Source organism: Pinus tabuliformis, chromosome 3_2 (assembly GCF_031772625.1).
Source record: "Pinus tabuliformis cultivar Carrire ecotype Pingquan chromosome 3_2, CPIR1, whole genome shotgun sequence".
Classification (NCBI taxonomy): domain Eukaryota; kingdom Viridiplantae; phylum Streptophyta; class Pinopsida; order Pinales; family Pinaceae; genus Pinus; species Pinus tabuliformis.
In genome coordinates, this window is record NC_142302.1 from 210,683,671 (window position 1) to 210,705,500 (window position 21,830).

Below are 21,830 nucleotides of genomic sequence, written 5' to 3' on the forward strand. Positions count from 1 at the left end.
ACCTTTGTTGGAAATTTAAACCCTCATCTTGCCTTAGGACACTTGTACGGATCTCTAGTCATAGTGATTCGCACCACTTCAGACCACTGTAGCTTATATCACCTCAGACACAGTAATTCACATAACCTCAAGCTTATGAAATTCGCGTGACCTCAAGAATTCGTCCAAGTTAGGGCTTGCGGCCTACTCCACAGAAGTTTGCCCAAACTTTAAATTCAGAGAAGGACTTCAACCTGCTTCAAAGACTTCGCTGCTCTTTAATGGAAAGAAACGTCGTGCCAGAACAGAATGAACAAGAAAAATATAAAATGGAGTCAACTAGGGTGGAATCTTTCACCACCGAAATTGCAAAAGAGAAGGGGTGGTCTTAAAGCCTCAGAGCTACAACTCAATAAGACACATGATTTTATCCACAAATGATGATGATGATTTGATCTCAACTCCTCTCTATTTATATATTTCTCCATAGGCTTCAAGATGTGAGGAGATGCGGGTGCAACACCTAGTTTTGGGTTCTTTTGCCCCATCCGACCCAACTTTTGCCCCAAATTTGGAAAAATTGGGTTTTTACCACTTTATCAAGACTATAGCCTTCGTCCCTCATTAACCCTCAATTTCAAGAGGACATTACAGTAGCGGTGTTTGATCCTCTTACTTGTGGCCCTCCTTTGATATTTTAGTAACAATTCTCTATATGTATATTTGTCATGTTGTTTATAGCAGGTCTTGTATTATGAATTAGTATTACTTGGTCCAAGACTTGGTATTTCTTATAGCCTAAGTTGTCGAGAGTTTCAGGTTACAATTATGCCTATTTACTTTGTACAGGCTCTGCAAGCTACTAAGCATAGGTTATTTGAACAATGTTAACACCCTTCGCCTGGAAAGAAGAAAAGTTCTAGTTTGTGCCTTGCATGTATGTTCTGAGAAGCTCCCATTGTTTGAAGCCATATAGTGGATATACGTCACATCTGATGTATTTATTTACTATATGTAGGTATATTCAATGTTCCACCAAGTTTCCGGGACGGGAAACGCAGGAGCAGGGATACGCACAAGGGGGACGTATATAAGAAACCCCAAAATTTAGGAAAGTTTCGAGGAAACAAGGGGATGTTATAGTCATAAAAATTATAAAATTTTAAAATTTTAATATATAAAAATAAAAAAATAAAATCCCAAAAATATGTCAATAACTAGATAGAAAATCTTAATAATTATCAAATTTACATCTAAAGACTAAATACGATCATCATTACTTATTAGACTATTATCATTTATGAATTATCGTTTGACATTTCTGCATTGTAAATCTAAAAACTACTAAATTCAAAATTGAATCCATCATTTGACATTATGCAATGTTCCTTCTAAATTCATCATTTGGCATGATGCAAGGTACATCTAAATTAAATTAATAAATTCATCATTTGACAATTGAAATTATGCAATGCACATCAAATTTTCAAAAACGATAAAAAGTAAATTCATCATATGACAATGACATTGACATTATGTTGAAGTCTAAAATAGCCATAGAATACTAAACTAAAAGTAAACATAGAAAGCATTGAGCAATGAAATATTAGTAAATTTCTCAAAAAGTACTAAATAATATTAATAAATACTAAGTCCTAAGTTTTAATATACTTTAAGTTTTTTATTTTTGTTATTGTTTCTATTTTATTTTTGTAATTGTTTTTATTTTATTTTTTAAGTTTTAAATTTTAAAATAATTTTATTTATTTATTTATTTAAAAAAAAAAAGTTTTAACAAGTTTCAATTTTTCATTTTTTTTTTCATATATATGCGTCCCCCCTGCAAAGGAGTCACGTTTCGTCACCAGAAAAACATCTTCCCAGAGTTTCCCCAAAAAGGGGACAAGAGGGAAATGTTTCCCCAGGAGTTTCCCCGTCCCCGGAGCGTGGGGGAGCGTTGGAGCATGTCCCCCACCATAGGGGACGCGTCCCCGTGGAACACTGGGTATATATGAGCCCTACAGTTTAGGTCCTATAGGATCCAATGTTACTTTTCTTTGTATAAATGAGGGGCACTAAAAGACATTAAACTTTTTGTAGTATTAGAAGAATGACACTATGCCCTTTGTAAAATAAGTTTCAAGAACCTTCCTAGTTCATAAAGGGAAATTGCGCTTAGTGAAACACATAAGACTAGTATTAGAGCAAATACCCGATGTTTAAGAAAATGATCTAGTTGAGAATAAGTGTAGTATATGATCTATAATAGTATGGCTCCTACAGTTTAGGTCCTCGTATCCAATGTTTTCCTTTCTTTATAGAACTGATGGACGCTACGAAAATTATTCTGAACCCTTTCTTAGAAAACAAATAAATGAAGTTCGAAGAACCATTCAAGTTCAAAATGGTGGCATAAAAAGCAATTGCATTTGATGAAATCCAGAAGACTAGTATCAGAGCGAATACCTGATGTTTCAAAAAATGATCTAGTAAAGGATAAGTGTAGGCCCTGTTTATTCTGTTTGCAATGTGCAATGAACGACATGCAGTAAATGAATTATGATGGTACCTGCACACATGAAACCAGAATTTTACTTGTGGGAGAATTTAAAATCTGACATTCTTTTTCTAGTTTTAATGATTAGTGAGTAAATAAATGAAATCTTATCCATTGATAGACAATATGAAATTCCACTAGAAAGGTTTTGGAATTTTCCGACACAAATATTTGAAAAATACTCATTACAATCTAGGGAAGGTAAGCCAATTAAATATAGCAGGTCTTTGGTAATTGGAAAGATAAGGTTGTTGACATATAAGAACGATTCCAAAGTAAAAAGGTACGAGGAAGTGTTTACGTATTAGTCTAAGCATAGATATCTTTGAGGCTAATATTGATGATTAGGATTTAGAAAAGCATAATGGATATTCATTATATTGTTAAGTTGTCCACATGTTATATTGAAACACTAAGAAATGACAATTATTCTAAGCATAACTAGAAAAATGTTTTTTATCACTTCTATGTGAACCAGATGGACTATATATCTAGCAAAATGTAAGGTTCCCTAATTTACTCATACATGAATGTAAAGCTCTAATTTATTCAACAAGAATGTAAGGCTCTAATTTACTCATACACTTACCTTTTACAAAATATGGAAGCTATTTTGAGAACTTAAACAGAATTCATAACATCAAAATTTCATTGATTCACTGTTGAGTACTTACCTAGTTTACTGTGGTTGAAGATGCCTCGGAATTACTCTTGTTCCCGTTCCCACTCTGGTTACCAAAAGACCAAAATCACCCAGCGAAACTGGGTACAACCTAGGTACTCAGTTCCAAGGTGCGGCTCAATTGACGCAATCTGGTCCCCCATGCCCAAAAACTTAAGAACAATTGAACTCTTCCTCTCTGTAAGTGAGATTCTCAAAAATTTCCCTTTCTCAGCCTCCTTCCCCTTCCTCAAGATTTTCTTCCCCTTTTATTTCTCTGCCCACCGCCTTCTTCCCATCTCCATGTCATTATTTTTGTTACGTGTAACCTTTTATAAAAATCAAATCTTATTTGATTTTATGGATTTTATTTTGAATACGTAGGATTTGATTTAATTAAAGTTTATTATTTTTTTTTCCACTGGAAAAATCCGTAATTTTCATTAATATGAAAAATTACATGTGTAGATGCATTGAAGCATATTCCTTAGTCATTTTGTACATCTGTGCTTTTTGCAAAAAGATCGGTATGAGTTGCTGTACAGATTTACCACGCAGGGTATTCTGTTTGAGCAGATTACGGTGTGCCTTTCCGGCATCTATCTAACTGAAAACAAAAATAAAAGTTTGTCAAAATATATACTGCTGTCATATACATGCAAGTTCATTTAAACTGTTAGATGACCCGCTGTTGGATAACCCGGGTCTATGTATGGACGGTGATAAAAATTTTGTTCCTGTTGATCTTGGACCGCAGTGATCTCCCAGATGCCTTTGTCCATCAGCGCGGCCTCCTTGGATAATTTATCAGCGCCTTTGTTATATTCCCTATAGATGTGAGAAACAGTGATATTGTTAAATGCCGCTTTGAGTTCGAGAACTTCATTCAATATAATGCTGAGTGTGTGTATGTGACAGGTGGATATGCCATTGAACCAATTTATGATGATCTGAGAATCCCCGAAAATGTTGATACTAGTGCAGTGGTGACTCAATGCAAAATGAAGTAAGTGGCGCAGTGTGATAAGTTCAACATAATTGTTGGTTCCAGCACCCAATCCCGCCTTTATTTTGAATAGATGATGCTCTGATATATGGATGATGATGCCGCCCCCACAACTCTGCATGTTTGCGGCTCCATCGAAGAAGGCCCAAGGTGTGCCTTGATCGATGTGAGGGGGAGGAAATGGATGTCGAGTTTTTGGAGGGGGCGGGTCCGGAAGCTCTCTTAAAGCAGTGATGATACCTGCCTCAATCAATGGCCAGTGTATCGGCTTGTCCTCAAAGATTAAACGATTCCTTGATTTCCATATGGACCAGTTAACAATAATAGGCAGATTGATATTCTTCGAACCTTTATGTCTCCTTTCCCATTCGGTCCAGGCACTAATGAGGTCTGTTCCATTCCATTCTCCAGTGTAATTTGTGAAATTCTTAAGATTTTTCCATAAGTTCTGAGTGGTACAACATCTCATGAATATATGCTCTGTTGATTCTGAGGCATCTTTGCATAATACGCACCAGGTAGGTCCATACTGTGCCCTATGCATTAGATGTTCTCCTGTGGGTATTTTATTTCTCAAGATGCACCAGGTGAAGAGCTTGGAGCGTGGCGAAGCGGAGTGTTTCCATATACTCTGCCACCAGCTAGCTAGGGCTTCAGGTTTCTTTTGAATGATTAGCTGGTTGTAGCCTGCCTTGGGTGTGTAATATCCACTTTCAGCCTGGTTCCAAATGAGCTCGTCCGGCCCCTTTATGATTCTGATATGTGATTCAATCAGGGCCTCTCTGTATTCCCGCCAAGCTGGGTGCCATCTTCTGGGAAGGTTTAGTTGATGAGCAGATTTCCATGCCTGGTGGAATATATCAGTGTGATCTTGATCCGCGATCTGCGCGATCACTTTTATATCTTGTGCAGAGAGGTAATCCACCAGATCTCGTGGGAGTAAATGCCTCCCGCCACTGCCAGTCCAAGGGTCGAGTCCGATCCGAGCTCTGTTTCCATCTCTGATACGCCATACCAGGTTGTCTCTAATTAGAGACAGAGAGTGTAATAGGGCCTTCCAGATGGAGGATATGCCTGTTATGTTCCATGATGGAAGTCTAACCCAATCCATAGTGCTGAGAGGCCATATATATTTATGGTAGGTAAGACTGGACCATAAGCTTTGTGTCGTCAGCAGTGCCCAGCCCATTTTCGCTACCAGGGCTTTAGCAAAAGTGGGGAGCTCCTTTAACCCCCAGCCGCCCCATTTCTTTGGTAAAGCTATCTTATTCCAACCGATCCAGGCAAAGATACGTTTGTCTTGATTTCCTGCCCATAAATATCTGTTACATAATTGCTGTAGTTTTGCCAGTATGTTCCGAGGGATCCAGGCGAGTGCCATCCAGAATACCGGCGTTGCTTCTAGTACAGATTTGATCAGGGTTAACCTCCCAGCCCTGGAGACATATCTGTGGCTCCAACAAGATAACCTTTTTTCCACTTTTGCTACAAGCCAAACCCAGTCTGCAATCTTTTTGCTTGTCGGTTTTAACCAATATCCAAGATATTTTAGCCCCCTGTCCAAAGGTTGAGTAGTGTATGGGAAAGCCTGCCTTGCAATAAAGGTTTCGTTAGCTGAAGTACCAACCAGAGTGATGGTAGATTTCATTTGATTGACTTCCATACCCGTAGCATGTGAGAAGAGACCTAATATGCGGTTGAAAGTAGTTGTGTCCTGTATGCTACCATCCAATAAGATTAGGACATCATCTACAAACAGTAAGTGAGTGAGGTAGCATTCATCAGTAATCTTTAGGCCTCTGATAGACCCTTCCCTTTTTGCAGAGATGATTAGCCGACTCAAAGCTTCCATAACCAAGAGGAAAAGGAGGGGCGATAGTGGACAGCCCTGTCGCAGCCCTCTTTCGGAGTGAAAGAAGTGTGAGGCAGATCCATTGATCAAGATACTGAAGGTGGGAGATGTAATGCAAGCCATGATCCAATTGATGAGAGGAAGGGGGAAACCCAAATGAATAAGGATCATCTTAATAAAAAACCAACTGACTCGGTCAAATGCCTTAGATAGGTCAATCTTCAGCAGAATACACTTGAGGTGTTTGGTCCAAATGGAATGAATTGCTTCTTGGGCGAAGCCAATGGCTTCGTGGATCTTCCTATCTTCTAGGAAAGCAAATTGCTGAGGGGCGATGTGCTTTGACAGGATGGGCTTGATCCTATTGGCAATGATCTTAGAGATGATTTTATAGAGTACATTGCACAGGGAGATGGGACGGAAGTCGTCAAAGGAGGAAGGGGAGTCTGATTTAGGGATGAGGGCAATGAAGGTGGAGTTTATAGCATTATAGAGACGGCCCAAAGTTCTGCTTTCCTCGACCACTTTTAGGATGTCTCCTCCTATGAGTTCAAAAAAGGCAATATAGAACTCTATGGTCCAGCCATCCGACCCAGGGCTCTTTTCCTTTTGAAACCACTTGAGTGTGCTTTCCAGTTCTTCCATAGTGACGGGGACTGATAGACCTTCAGAGTCCTCATCATCTACAAATCTGGGAAAGTGTGAGGCCACATTGATGATTTCTGCCATATTTGTGCCAGCTGGGCTCTTGTATATTCCTCTGAAGTGTGCAGTGCCGAGCTGAGAGAGCTTGTTAAAGGAATCCGCCAGTCCACCTTCAGGAAGGGGAAGGTTCCAAATGTTATTTTCCACTTTCCTTCCTTTTGCAAAATTGTGGAAAAATGTCGTGTTTTCATCCCCAGCTTTAAGCCAAGTTGCCCTGCTACGCAGTCTGAGCGATTCCTCCCTATTCTTGAGAATATTGTTCTTCTGGTTTTCCAGTTCCACCAGGCGAGCCTTGTCTTCATGCAAAATGAATCCCAGATTTCGCTCATCCAGAAGAGCTTTCAATTCTTCTTCCGTTGTAGAGAGCTGCACATCTTCTCTTGTCTTCTTATCTTTAGCCCAGTTGATCACAATGTGTTTTAGTTCAGTGAGATTTTTAACGAATCCCCTAGCCATAGATGATTCTCTGTCAATGGGGTGTGCTTTCCAAAAATCTGTGACCAATTTAAGGAAGCTTTGATCCAGAAGCCACAGGTGATTAAATTTAAACGGGGCTTTTGGCTTCAGATGGGGGCCCAGAATTTCCACTAAGATAGGGGAATGATCAGATATACCACCATTTCCCACCCATTGTTTGTAGAAATGTAACTGTTGGGTCAGGGGGCCTTTCAGCAGGAATCGATCCAGCCTACAAGCCAGTGCTGCTGCCCCCACCCTTCTGTTTCTCCACGTGGGAAGGGGTTTCTGCATGGGAATGTCAATGAAATAGTGCTGCTCCAAGATGCTCCTCATGAAATCTGTGATGGTATCCACTTGGGCCATTGAGCCCCATGACTCCCTGAACCCTAGTGAAAAATTCATATCTCCTCCCAAAATGATGCGATCAAAAGTCAATAGATTACGATTGAGGAGTTGTCTCCAAAAGCTTTCCCGCTATTGACAAGGACCATATACGTTGACAATGCGAAGGGTAAGGCCAAGGTCCATAGAGAAGATGTCCACACCCATGAAGCCTTGGCCTCCCCATGAGGAGTCCAACCTGATAGATTTGGGATTATACCCTATCGCCAGTCCCCCCGATCTGCCGATAGCATCTATGGCCAGGAACTTCCATCTCGCCGACAGGGAGTTTAGGGAGTGAGTTATGGACTCAGCAGGGCCAAGAGTTTCTTGTAGTAGAATGATATCAGGTAATTCGACCTCAAAAAGTCGTTTGAGCACTAGTTTCTTAGGTGAACTAGCCAGGCCCCGGCAATTAAAGGAGAGGCACTTCATGGGGGACCATTCTTCGGGGGTTTTGATGCTCTAAGGACCCTGTCAATGGTGGATTGGCGCCCAGATGCGACCTCCGCTCCTGCACGCCTAATGGATTTGTTGAGATTGGATTTACGGCCCCGGGTAGATAGGGACCCAGGACCCAGAGGGACAATACCCAACCCGATATGTGTATCAGGGACCTCCAAATGAGAAGACCGAGGGCGAAGGGAGTATGGGTGGGAGAGTGTCGTTCTGGATGATGAATTCGTGGAAGGCGAAGATGTGAGAGACAATGAGGGCGGTGCAGTAGATGGGATCAGAGGGGGCGGAGGGATAGTGCACTGCGCCATGGAACATGCAATTGTATTCACACATACAGATGAGAGATCTAAAGAGATAGAGGGAGGGATAAGTGAAGTACCCGAAGCCTGCGCTGCCGCTGCTGCTGCCCGAGCCCTTGTCAGTGGCGGCGAGGTCGAGGCTGTCTTGTGCATATCTGCTTTCTCTGGGGAGCCTTGGGGAGCCGCTCTGCCTTGGGGAGGACGGGGGATGATTGGGGAGACACCTCTGGAAGCTGAGGGCGAGATTTTTGGAGAATCTTCCGGACTTTTGTTCAATGGACAGTCCTTGAAGAGGTGTCCCACTTGGTGACATCGATTACAGCGGAAAGGGACGCCTTCGTAATCAAGTATCTGTGTTCTGCTGTATTTTCCCCATTTCAGTGTGATTTTTTCTTCCAAGCCATCCCGCGTGTCCAGGTGCACCAGAACCCTCGCTAGGGTTCTTTTCTTTGTTTCCACATACGAACGATCATGGTCCAAATACGTGCCCAATGTGTTCCCGATTCTGATTAGTACTTCCTCACTCCAATATTGTAACGGCAGCCCTGGCAGGCGCACCCACAGTGGCCCTGCTCCTATCTGTTCGCGCTCAGGATCGAAAAGGGGACTCCACCGCTTCAATAGCACAGGTGCCATTTCTATATGCCAGTACTGTGCAAGTACTGTATCCGTGTGGCCCTCGTTCGCAAAGTGGAGTGAGAACCATCCCCTTGGGAGTACATGTACCTCTGGCAGTTCGGTGAAGAGGGCACCCCATATTTCTTTGACCCATTGCGTCAATCTGCCCGCCGAGAAGGTACGCCCCCGCACATGTCCAACCAGAACCGTCCGAGCCATTGCCATAGTTTCCCCAAAGTCTGTAGGGTCACCGAAGGCTATGGTGATGTCTTTTGCCGTCGCTCTGATGCACTTTGATTTCCGCTTCTTTGTGCGGGGCGCCGACGGGTGATCTACAAGGGGGTTTGTAACCCCAACCGGAGGAGAGGGATTTGTGGGCTTTTCATTGATGGCCGGAGTACCAAAACAACCAGATGGCCTCGTCCCAGCTTCCTGGTGGGGTTTTGCTACTGTCTCCCGAAGCTCTTCTTGTGCAGATGTGGGTTCGAATCGCGTCGATGGGATCGGGTCGAAAGCCAAGGAGTCAGGTGAGAGAGTGGAGAGGAGGAAAGCTGTCCCAGGCGAGAGAGGCGGTGCTTCCAGTCCGATCGGCGGGGAGAGAGGATCTGGCAGGGTAACCACAGGTGTGGTGTCTAGTGTGGGGGCCTCTACTGCAGTTGGTGAAATGGAACCCGAGGTCGCCGCATTAGGGTTTCTGAATATTATATACCCGTCCAGTGGATCCTCGGAATAATCCAAGAGATCTGTAGCGCTGTAACCCTCCATACCGGTCAAAACCGCAGATAACCGTCTTCGAAAACTGAACTGTCGATAAACCCAAACCCCGTTGTCCGGTTCCTGAGCAGGCCGATCTGTATGCGGCGGCCTGTGGTCCTGCGGTTCTGCTGTCCTAATTAACCTAATCCTTCGCGGTCGCGACGCGCAATCTCCATCAGAGCTCTTCCATTTAACTAAAGTTTATTATTATTTTAATAAATTAATTTGATTTATTTAGTTTATAATTGTAATTAATTTATATTATTATTTTATTAATTTTAAATTTAAATATAATTTGTAAATTAAAATTAACATTTTCTTTTAGTTCAAGGATTTATCATATATATATGTGTGTGTGTATGTGTGTGTGTGTATTTAAGGTGGTATACATATTACTTACCTAAATTGATATATATGATATTCTGGTGAGGTAGGGATTTATTTCAATAATTAATTTCATTACCTTAATTTATATCTCTCCCTGTAGTAATCAGCCTATATATAGTGCGATACATGTGGGTCCATGCATACTTAGCTATTGTATGGAGGTCTCGTATGTATGCTAATATTCGTATTTTATTTATAGTTGTAGGTGGGTCATTACACAAAAGCCTTTCCTTTTGGGTGTTTTCCTCATAGAAGTGATTTATTATGCAAAGAAATACGTGTGACTACAAAGATTGCTAACCAACTGATCAAACCCATGGGTTGAGGAGGCTCCTTACTTTAGGTAAACTCCATGCCTTTTACCCTCTACTATAGGATTGTATGAACTTCCCATTACTCTTACTGCTATCCTCATGGCCAATTAAATCTTTTTATGTTGTATTCATAAGTTTACCATGGTCTTAGTTGACATTTTCTACTTATTTGAAAAACTATTTTGCACTAGCATGTAACTTAATAAAATTCATAAATTTGTTTTGATTTACATACAAAGCTGTGAAGAACAACTTCAAATAATATCAATCAAAATCACTGCTTTTACAGTGACAGCAAAGTAACCAGACATGTGGTTTAACAAATTTCCTGGTCCATAGCTTCATCTAATCAAATAAAAGTCAATTTATCTTTATTAGTAATAGATCCAGGTTCAAGGTTTAGTTAAGTTGGTATTGAAGCCAACTAAGTTCAGACAAAGCCGCTTGTATTCATTTTTAGAATATAAGTAGTAAATGGATGGACAGATGGTAGGATATCTGGAGCAACCTTAATAAATATAAATTTTATATAAGTAGATGCATTTATCTAAACTGTAACAGAAACAGTCAACTAATAAATTAGAATAGTTTTAAGAGAAAAAATGTCTATTATACATGATTAAACCGTCCTTGCTATCTGAAAGAAGTAATACTGGCAAGAAGAGTACTAAGACTAGCAGGAATTGCACCATTGAAATTGGACTAATTCCTATTGATATGATTACTAAATCAGCATAAATTGTCCAGTTAACACCATAAACAAATTTGGGATCATATTATATGACTACAGAATATTGGCATTTACTTATGTTCGTAACAATTTTCTGGTGGCTGGCTTACAGTCCTCCAAGATATTTCAAAACATCACCCCTTCTTTTGCATTATGTTGATGAGTGGGATGTAGATGAGTATATGGACATGGCACCAACAGTCTCCACAAGAAGAACTTATTAAATTTTAAAGAGGCATCAGTAAGTCAACTACAGTAAATTCAATAGGCAACTGCACCAAGAGGCTTTGAAAATTATTGTATAGCTCTCAACAAAAAAAAGTAAGTCTGTTGACACCCAATCTTTGGGATTAGGAAATTTATGTAAATAATGTAGATAGAAAATAAGGAGATTAGGAATATGAAGAGACATTTGGAGCTGAAGCCCAAGAGTCTCTCCCTCCATGTATATATCCATGAACAATCTTAATGCAAAAACACAATTCGCATTGTGGAGTTACCTCATGGCCTGACATGGTATCAGAGCCAGCGCCCAAATTAATTTGTGTTGTAACTCCTGTCAGTTCTCTGCCATATTTTGTTCCTATATTTCCTGCAAGATTTTTGCAATTATATTCCTCAAGGCTGCAGCAAATATCCACTGAGTATTTTTGTGAAGACTGAGGTTTTGTAAGTTTATATTTTGGCTTTGTACAGTGATATTCTGGTGTGGCATATATCTGTGAATGTTGTCATATGCATTTATAATATGCCTCATACACCCCTATGCAGCTCCAGTTCTGTGTAATACCGCTCCATATTCCACTGGTTGCTCCTCTCAGGCCTCATGGCCTCCCCATCCCATCCGCTTACCTCCACACTCCCAACCGGTATCAATACCATTCTAAATCCACTGCCCATTTTTTAAATCCACTTACATAACAACCATGCAACACACTCCTCTCCACCCTCGACTCTCTACACAATCGACTCCTCCCACCGGTCGACTCCAATACAGCTAAGCATACTCCACCAGTTCACATCTCCCACCGCCTCCTCCCACAGCGCAGCGGTTTCCTCCATTTCGCACTCCTCCCTACCATGCTGCCATCCCTCGCATTGGTGGTATCCGCTCCTGGTTTTTTATTGTGATACCATTACACAGTCCACGTTCATATACACCCTTTGTTTTCAAAGAAATGAACTCAGTCTCTTTCATTTGTTCTGTGTTTGCAATGAAATGAACTGGGTCTCTTACATATACACCTCCTCCATATACACCCTTCCCCACATACAACCTCCCCCATATACAACCTCCCCCAAGTAACAACTCCCCAAAATAATACCTTTGTCCCATATATATCAGATTACAATTTTATACCAGAACTGCATTTTTTTACCACTAGTAGTGCAATTTTTTATATTGGCAGCAGAGTATTTTTTTTACATAGTACACAGTGTTTAAGATGCATCTACTGATATCAATTGTTGGAGTAGTCCTCTCTGGAAAAGAGAACTATCCAGAATGGTCAAGGAAGATTAAACACACTCTCATTTTTAATGAGTTGTGTAAAGGAATTTGTGAAGGAGAAGGAGATAATGAACTTGTGCCCCACGCTGCCTCTGCGCAGCTTCTGTATCAATCCTACGCAAATCTGTGTCAAATTGGCTAGGCTCTACGTCACCTCCTCTACTGATCTCCTATTGTCTGGAAATTCGATCTTCTAGCTCTCCGGTCTCACACCCCGGCTTCTGGCACTGGATCTCGACTCTCCCAACTGGATTTTGAACTCCCTCTAAAGCTTTGTGTTGTCTCTATATGGCATTGTGCTGCCTCACTGAACCGCTCTATCCCCTCACTGCTTTGCACTCTTTGGATCTAGAAAACCCTCCTTCAAACTACTATCCCTGCCCCTCACTACAAGAAGATCACTCGATCTCACTCCAGTAACTCAACACTGCTACTCTTGAGAAATTCGATCTCTGATCTCTCATTCGATGTGTGTTCTCCAAGTGCCTATGGAACTCCTTATAATCTCTCATTGGAGCACCAACGACCAAGATTAAAACATAATCAAGGGCTAAGATTAATTGGGAGTTGATCCTCGTCTTCTTCTAGAAGATTCACACCTGATTTAATTAATACCCTTTAATTAACTAGATTTCTTAAGTTTAGACTTAGGGAACCATTTAAAAAAAAGTTAATTATTTTAATTAAATCATCTCTAGGTGGAATATTCCCAAACGATTTTTGGGTATTGGAGAATGCATGTATCCTAGCCACTCTGCAAAATCTCAAGGCAAGAGCACATTCGATGCTACAGAAATCAACACTCCCTCTTAGCGAGGAATGTGCTCTAGTGTTGCAACCCACTAAAGCATCACTCTGTCTCTGCACCATCTCTTGTTGCACTGCTGATGTCTGGCTCTACTACCCACCAACTACTGCGCAACTCTGATATGAGTTGCATTTGTGTTGCTTCTAACCCTGCTAAACTGTTGTCAACTACTGTATCTGCACTGCAACCCTCTCTCCATCTGTTGTTGTTGCAATTGCAACATTTGCAATGAAAAAGCATCCAAAATACTCAACCAGCTGTGTCCAGCATGATGCATCCGTTGTCCGAGTTCTGACTATTGCTAGCCTCTGCGCTGTCACTGAAGCCTCTACATCGTTGTTGACTCTGCTATGTGCCAACTACATTGCTGCCAACTCTACTCGGCACTGCTCAAAATCCGACCACTACTAGCTATTGCATCTGTCACTCTGGCACTTGACTGCACCAACTGACACTGGTTCATCCTGCTACTGCTGACTATGGGCTCCCGTAGCAAGGTCTTGATCCAAGAGGTGGCCTCCTCAAGGATCCTACCCATTCTGTAGCTCTCTGGAGCTACAACTTCATATCACCCCACCTCACCCCTGGAGGCATCTCGGCAATCATGGCAAACTCTTCCTCCAGTCTGGAGGACAGCCTATCAATCTCAACGAATGCAGCTTGTTGATCCTGCTTCTCCTCTTTGTCCTTCTTTCTGAGAGAACACTAGTGTTGTAGTGGCCCAGCTCACCACACCTGAAGCGCTTGATCTTCGAAATATCCTTCTTTCTTATGTGTTTCTCCTATTGCCCATTTGATGCAAGGGACACGTCCTCCTCTTCCTTCACTATGTTCGCCCCACTGCTACTACTGCCACTGATGGTGCCCTTCACCAGATCACACCTCATCTCCTACTGTTGCAGATCAGCCCATACACGTTCCCAATTTGGCGGTTTGTCTCTTGCCCAAGATGCTCTAGACAAAAACTTGCTAATCTTCTGAAACGCTAATTGTACAAACTTTAAGGGCTGGGGTGCTGATCCTAATGAACACAACTGGTCTCAGACATCCCGAAGCCTTGTAAGGAAGGGGTCCACTCGCTCCCCTTTTTGCATCCTCGTGCATGTCAACTTCTCCTATAAGTACATCTTCCGCTGCTCAGAAGATCCTTCGCATAGCGTAGCTAAGGCTTCCCACATCTGTCGAGCAGTATCTTTGCCAGATATATGGGATACTACACGATCTCGAACCCCGTCGAGAATGATCCTCTTAGTCTTCACCATCTCAGCCTTGTACTTCTTGAGCGGATCTGCATCGACAAGTTCAGCTACCACACTATCAACATAAGTTTTGAGATCATACTCATTTAGAAAGCAGGAGATCCTAGCCTTCCAGATAACATAGTTGGAGGCTCCCTCCAACCGAGCTTGATCTCTCAACCCAGTTGATGCCATCTCTCCTAAAGTCGAACTACTCCCTCTTCTCCTTTGCGCAGCTACTGCCCAGCTATTCACACTCCATTCTAGAATCTAGAGTGAGAAATCACCCACACAGCTACTGTTACTCTGCTAGAAAAATTCGGAATTCGTGGCTGGAAGTCCTCTGAGGAAGAAATTCCTTCAATATGTGTTATTCTCTCCTTCTAACGCCATTCTGCCAGCAACTGCTGCAAAATATCTGTGTCCCAGTTGAAGATCAGCTCCGCAATGAAAATAAGTTCCCTCCCTTCTGCCTGTGGAAAGCTTCAATCTGGAGATCGAATTTCTCTATCAATTCACTCAAAGAAATCGATTTCTCCTCAAAACTTCGACCTCTTTGGCCCGAGTACTGCACTGCCACTGGGGTTTCGAGTTCTTGCCTCTGCAATAATTTCAAACTCCCTCTTCCTTTCTGCAACTAAGCTCTTCTCCTCACGATCTGTGCTCTGATACCAAGTGAAAAATCGGTTACCCGATTCCTACTGCAGCAAACTGATAATATTTCACCTACTTGTTGAATTATTTGAACAAGTTACTTGCAGTTTTCTACGGCAAATACTAAAATACATACACTGCAGCCTACACAAAATAAAACATTGCAGAAACTAAATATTGCACTGGAGAGAAATAAACACACACATATACATTATTGTTTTTGGACAAATTTCCCCGGAAAAACCCAATGTGGGAAAACGGTGCAGTAGCTAAGGGTTTTAATTATTATGCAGTAGTAAATTTGAGTACAAATTGTTGGATGCCCAAACTGGCTATCCGATACAAAGAAATGTTGGCAAGTGAGAAAATCTCACACTGATTTGGGAGATCCAACACTGATCAGGGGTTGATTGGCTAGCCCCATGATGCCTCTGCGCAGCTTCTGTGTCAATCCTATGCAAATCTACATCACACTAGCTAGGCTCTACGTCACCTCCTCTGTTGATCTCCTGCTATCTGGAAATTCGACCATCTGGCCCTCCAGTCTCACACCCCGACTTTTGGCACTGGATTTCGAACTCCCTCTAAAGCTCTGCACTCCCTCACTGAACTGCTCTATGCCCTCTCTGCTTTGCACTCTCCGGATCTGGAAAACTCTCCTTCTGACTACGACCCTACCCCTCACTACAAGAAGATCACTCAATCTCACTCCGGCAACTCAACACTGCTACTCTTGAGAAATTCAATCTCTGATCTCTCATTCGATGTGTTTTCTCCAAGTGCCCATCGAACTCCTTATAATCTCTCGTTGGAGCAACAGCAGCCAAGATTAAAACATAATCAAGGGCTAAGATTAACTGGGAGTTGATCCTCGTCTTCTTCTAGAAGATTCACACCTGATTTAATTAACAACCTTTAATTAACCAGATTTCCTAAGTTTAGACTTAGGGAACCATTTAAAAAAAGTTGATTATTTTAATTAAATCATCTCTAGGAGGAATTTCCCCAAACGATTTCTGGGTAGTGGAGAATGCATGTGTCTTAGCCTCTCTACAAAATCTCAACGCAGGAGCACATCCGATGCTACAGAAATCAACAGTGAGAAGGTTGTTGTAGGGTGCATTAAGGAGTAGCCTTGTGCCCTAGTACAGTGTTTTGAAGGCTTGGAATGACAACAAAGGTGGTAGCCTAGTTGGAGAAGTTAACACAGGTTTGGGACAGTGGTTTGGGGTTGTTGTTGTGTGCCCTAACTAGTCCTATGAATGCACAAATCACAAGGTAAGGAGGCAGCAACAGATTGAGGTTGCAAATGATTCCATGGTGATAGTTGGATGTTAGGTGGATGGCAATCCTAGATTAGGAAAGGACATCTAGTGTAGCAGATCATCACTAGCATTGCACAATGTCAAGAGGAGCAGCAAAACGTTGTAGGGCAGTTTGTTCATCCTCTTGACTTAATGATTTGCAGGTAGATGGGTGTCCTAGTGTTGAAGGAAATGTAACTAGGTTTGGTCTTCATAAATGTACTTTTGATATTTGTACTTATTCAAGAAAAGAAATATTATTTTTATAATATATGTCAATGATTTTCTTGGTCATTGAAGTAGGTCTAGCACATGTCAAAGTGTTATAGGTGAGTCAAAGAGTCAAAAGAATTATGTTGAAGACCTTAAGGGCATGTTACATCATGTATAAATATATATTAAAGTCAAAGAGAAAAACCTCCAAGCAAAGTCAAGTCTACTCCTATGCAAAGGCACCATCAAGAAGCTCCTTCAAGCATGCTACACCACCATAGAAACTATCCAAAGTCTGCTCAACAAATCGACCTCCAAACAACCCTCAAAGTCGGCCTACAAACAAGGTGACAAGTCGGCCTAAATGGAGGGACAAACCTCTATATATAGAGGTTGTCCACTCCTCTATAACGCATTCAAGGATCTCTGAAATAAGTGAAGACAAGGAGCCGAGATTAGAGTGAGACAAGCCGAAGATAAAGAGCCTCTAGTGCAGCGAAGGAGGGAGAAGTCTAAGCGAAGATTGAAGGATTGTTTCTAGGGCAAAACGCAGTCACACGTGCGAGAAAAGGAGGGCTTTCTGTGGACATATCAGCAACAATATAACAGTCCCATACTTCTCATTGTTTGGGCTTGAAACTTAGGCCTATAAGGCCTCTCATTGGAGCGAAGAAGAGACTCTCACATACGAAGGAGAAAGGAACCAAATACACCATGAAACCTCCCACACGTGCGAGGTTTAGGGCTGCAGTGCTGCCACATCAAGTCTGCAATCTTACATGAAGAAGAAGCTTGATTGGTGAAGAGAAGAAAAGCATCATCCTATGTGAGTAGGTACACTTAGGATCAAGAAGAAACATCTCTTCTAGAACTAGCATAAGAGAGCCTACCACCAAGGAGTAGGAGAACGAAGTGCTGGAAGGAGGACGAAGTGCCGGAAAAACAAAGTGTCAGAAGAAGTGCCAGGGAATAAGGTGCAGAAAGAAGGAAGGACTTGACTTGTGCTTGGAGGATACTCTTGTCAGGGGTCTAGGGTTTGGCATTGATCAATAGAAGCTTCAATAAGAGAAATTCACTCAAGGGTTTTCCTCTCAAGAGAAGAGAGGTTTTGGCCCTGGCAGAGAGCCAACTTCGTGTGTTCTTGTTTTTATGTTTTGGTAGCAGTTTGATGAAGTACACACATATGCACTAATAATAAGAAGAAGAAGAATAAGCTAATAAGGAAAAATAAAAATACTCCACAAATTGTTATCAAGTAATGAAGAATCACACTACACTACTTTGCTCTAAGATTCTTCAACACCTAGAAGAGGACTGTTGGTGAGGTCCGTTGGCAGCCAAGAGGAAGGGCTTCATAGCTGTTAGATGCCCTAACCAGGAGCAGATGCTACAACAGCATTTGTCACTCGTGGTCTGTTGGAGGGCAGCGTGAGAGTGGACCAAGTGTGAACGTGGATTGCGCATTTATGGTCTGGTGGAGGATAGCGTGATAGTGCCCAAGTTGCAGCCCGGTGTGCACCATCTTCATGGACTTAGGTGGTTGCTAGAGTGGCAGTTGTTGAGCTCAAGGGTTGATGAGCTAGAGGAGCAGTTGAGCAGCCCTAAACTTGTGTGTGGAGAAAGACTTCTACAATAGATGACGGACAGTCCTCCTAGCCCGTGTTCATTGTGATAGATGGACATATTGCAATGATAGGTGGCAACCCTCCATGCCCTATGTTGGTCTTCATTGGAGCAGCGCAAGAAGACCATAGTGTGTTGAAGTCCCTGAGTAGCTAAGGAGCAGCAGTGCGTAATTGAGAGTTGTTCACAAATGGAGTTGTGAACAACTCGACAGGAGTATCGATGTGTTATGCCTTTGATGGACTAAGGCACAACTAGTGAGCAAATTTACAGTCGAGGTTCAGTGGCCATATCGACTTGGATCGTTGATATGTCGAAATTTCTAAGTCTATCCGTTAGAAATTTAATCTGTATTCTTTTAGTTTATTTCTTCCACTTGTTAAATTCAAACAAGTTATTTAAAACATATAAATAACGAAATAAACACAATACAGTCTCAACATCTACAGATCATCAGTTGAAAGACAACAAACACACAAGTGACAATGTTATTTTTGGAGTCTGGACAAATGTCCCCAGAAAAACCCAATGCGGGAAAACTGGTGTAGCTATTCTGAGGGTTCATTATTATGCATTATTTCCTTGAGTACAACTGGGTGCCTAACCGACTCACCCGAATGAGAAAAATACACGGCAACAATACCTCTCTATTCGGAAATAGGTATTCAAAAAACCTGTCCCACGAAACCCTCTCCAGCATCTCTGAAACTCTGCGCTGGCCCTTCTTGCCTCCGCATCAGCCTCTTGCTGCCCTGCATCAGCCTCAAACCTCTTTGTGTTAGCCCTCTGAGGCACAGCCTCTGGGACCCTCTATGTCACTCTTGCAGCCTTTGCGTGGATGACACAGTCCCTCTGGCCTCTGCGTTGTCTCTACTGGGCTCTGCATGTCCTGAACTAGCTGCTGCCTCTCGCTCTCTGCTTCTGCGCTGGTCTCTTGGCACTGTCTCTGCCTCTTTGCCCAGTACTCACTGCCCCACGCTACTGATCACTGATTCAACTTTGCTTAGCAACCCTACTCTAGCAAAATGAATGACTGATCACTCTAGTGTATTCTCCAACTGACCCTCAAGCCTCCTCTTATACTTTTCATGTTGGTCCTTCAACGGCCGAGATTAAATCTCTAATCAATGGCTAAGTTTAGATTTGGCTTGATCCATGTCTTTTGGAACCTTCTAACCCAGTTTTATATTACTACCCATTAATATTTTATTTTTCCTAAGTTTAGACTTAGGAACTCCATTAAAAATATTAATTATTTTAATATCTCCCAAACCGATTAGAATCTGCCCAAACCATTTCTGGGTCTTGGAGATCTCATGTGCTTTAGCCTCTCCACCAATTTTCATGGCTAAAGCACATCCGATGCTACCCCAAATCAACATGATAGAGGCAGTGCTGTAAATATGGAGCCGGTTGACCGTGCAGGGGTCGGGTACCACCGAGAGGAGTTGAGAGAGCATGCGACAGCCAGATGGTTAGAGTATCTTGTTGAGTGCAGATTGGTTATCGATGGATTGACACCCAGCCCCAGTTTTGTATCTTGTACTAGTGGATGTATGAGGACCATTATCCCTGGTACGAGAGCCCTAAACTATTGTATTATTCAGTTTGATTAATATAATGAAATTGGATTGAAAATTGTAAAAAGTTCTCTATGTTTTGTGCACTAGTAGATTTATTGTTGTTTATATTCCATTGTGCAAAGTAGTTTTGTTTTGATCTTTGGTTTGGTAGCGTCAGTGATTTAAGATTCTATCCCAAACATCAAGATCGTGGAAAAACAACATGGTATCAGAGGGTATCTGAGCAATTTTAAGGGACGGTGAATCAGAGTGTGCACAACGAAGCAACTCGGAGGGAGTTGTGGGTGTCTACATCATGGAGCAGAGGGTTCAGCTAAAGACATGGAGATGTGTTCTTGACTGGCTTGGCAGCGAGATTGGCTGGGAGTTCTGGTGGATTGGTGGTGAGCTTGGTGAACAGTAGTTTGTTCTAGGGCAGATTGTTGATCATGGACTTTCGTTGATTTGTCATGGATGGTTGGGACAGCTCAAAGGTTTCTTTGGCTTGGACGAGATCAGGTAGATCGAGATGACTTCATGTGGTGGACTACAGATTGGCAGGCTAGAGTCTTCATCAAATCGTGATGTTGCATATCCGAGATTGGAGGGATTTGCACGATTATTATTTGATCCAGGAGGATAAGTGCTTGCAGGACTGAGCCAGTGGAGATCGTGTAGGCTCAGAGGGGGTCTAGCCTCATAGGGAGCAGCCCTATGGAGGTTTGGGATCTTCAGGTTCAGATGTGATGAGGCAGAGGCACTACCAAGGTTGTCAGGTTCATTCTACAGGGTATGTTGCAGTGATGGACGCCAGATGGGCTAGTGTCGTCGATGATGATGGTTACTTCCTAGTCTTGGAAGTACCTCCCTCACTAAGAGGGAGTGTTGATTTTTGTAGCTTGGGAGGTACTCCAAGCCTTGAGGATCGAGGGTTTGGAGGAAGGAGCTCCACAAGTGGCCTTGTGGGCTTGAAACCCAAGCTTGGGGTTTTGCACCCATCGATGTTTGGGCCAAAATCGTGACAAGATTGTGACATGTGATGGATGAGGATGATAGTAGATGACGAGACGAATCCAACGCATCGAGAATCGTCTGATTCTGAGTTGTCATTGAAGAGATATTAATTTTTGAAGTTAGGATGGGTAAATTTGTCTAGTTGGGCAGGTTGGCTTGAGGTTAAAGTAGTGCCCAAAGACAAATTCGTTGGAGCCACTTGATGCCTATAAATATAGGTCAAGTGTGATGCATTTAAAGATATCAAAAGTGCATTCAACTTCATGTTTTAACTCTGCGATTTGGAGTGAGAATCTGAGGCTAGAGAAAGGAGTAAAAAGGTTGTCGAGTTTGGGAGATTATCTCTACAATTATGTGTAGTTTTTCTCTTTGGTATAGGTCGCAGCGCTGAAGCGGCCAGGAGGGTGATGTAAGGGCAATTTATGGGCAACGTGGGTATATCTCCTTAGCCAGATTAGGCGGCAACAAATCAGAGGTATGTTATAATGGTTTTTTGTGCTAATTTGAAGTGTTATATGTCTCTGTATGGGTCGCAGGAAAGTGTTGTAGGTACAACACTGTGGGGAGGTGATTTGTAGAGTCATGAGACCTTGTGAGAGTTTCCTCACTGAGCCGCAACTATTGAACGGAGGCCACAGCCTGAACAGAGACATTCTCCTTGAGTTTGGGGCAGATTCATCTTGTTGTTGCGCGCAGGTTGATGTAGGGTGTGTTAAGGAGTAGCCTTGTGTCGTAATACAG

The 21,830-nt window shown here is 42.2% G+C and overlaps 1 protein-coding gene across 1 annotated transcript in view; it reads right to left on the reverse strand.

The window, feature by feature from the left end:
- LOC149180489 (uncharacterized) overlaps positions 1-21,830 on the reverse strand; it is a 158,491-nt gene that overhangs the window by 117,749 nt on the left and 18,912 nt on the right. Inside the window, exon 2 of the mRNA XM_089416140.1 lies at positions 2,446-2,548. Within this exon, the coding sequence (XP_089272266.1) occupies positions 2,446-2,548 (103 nt within the window). The remainder of the gene's footprint in view (positions 1-2,445; positions 2,549-21,830) is intronic.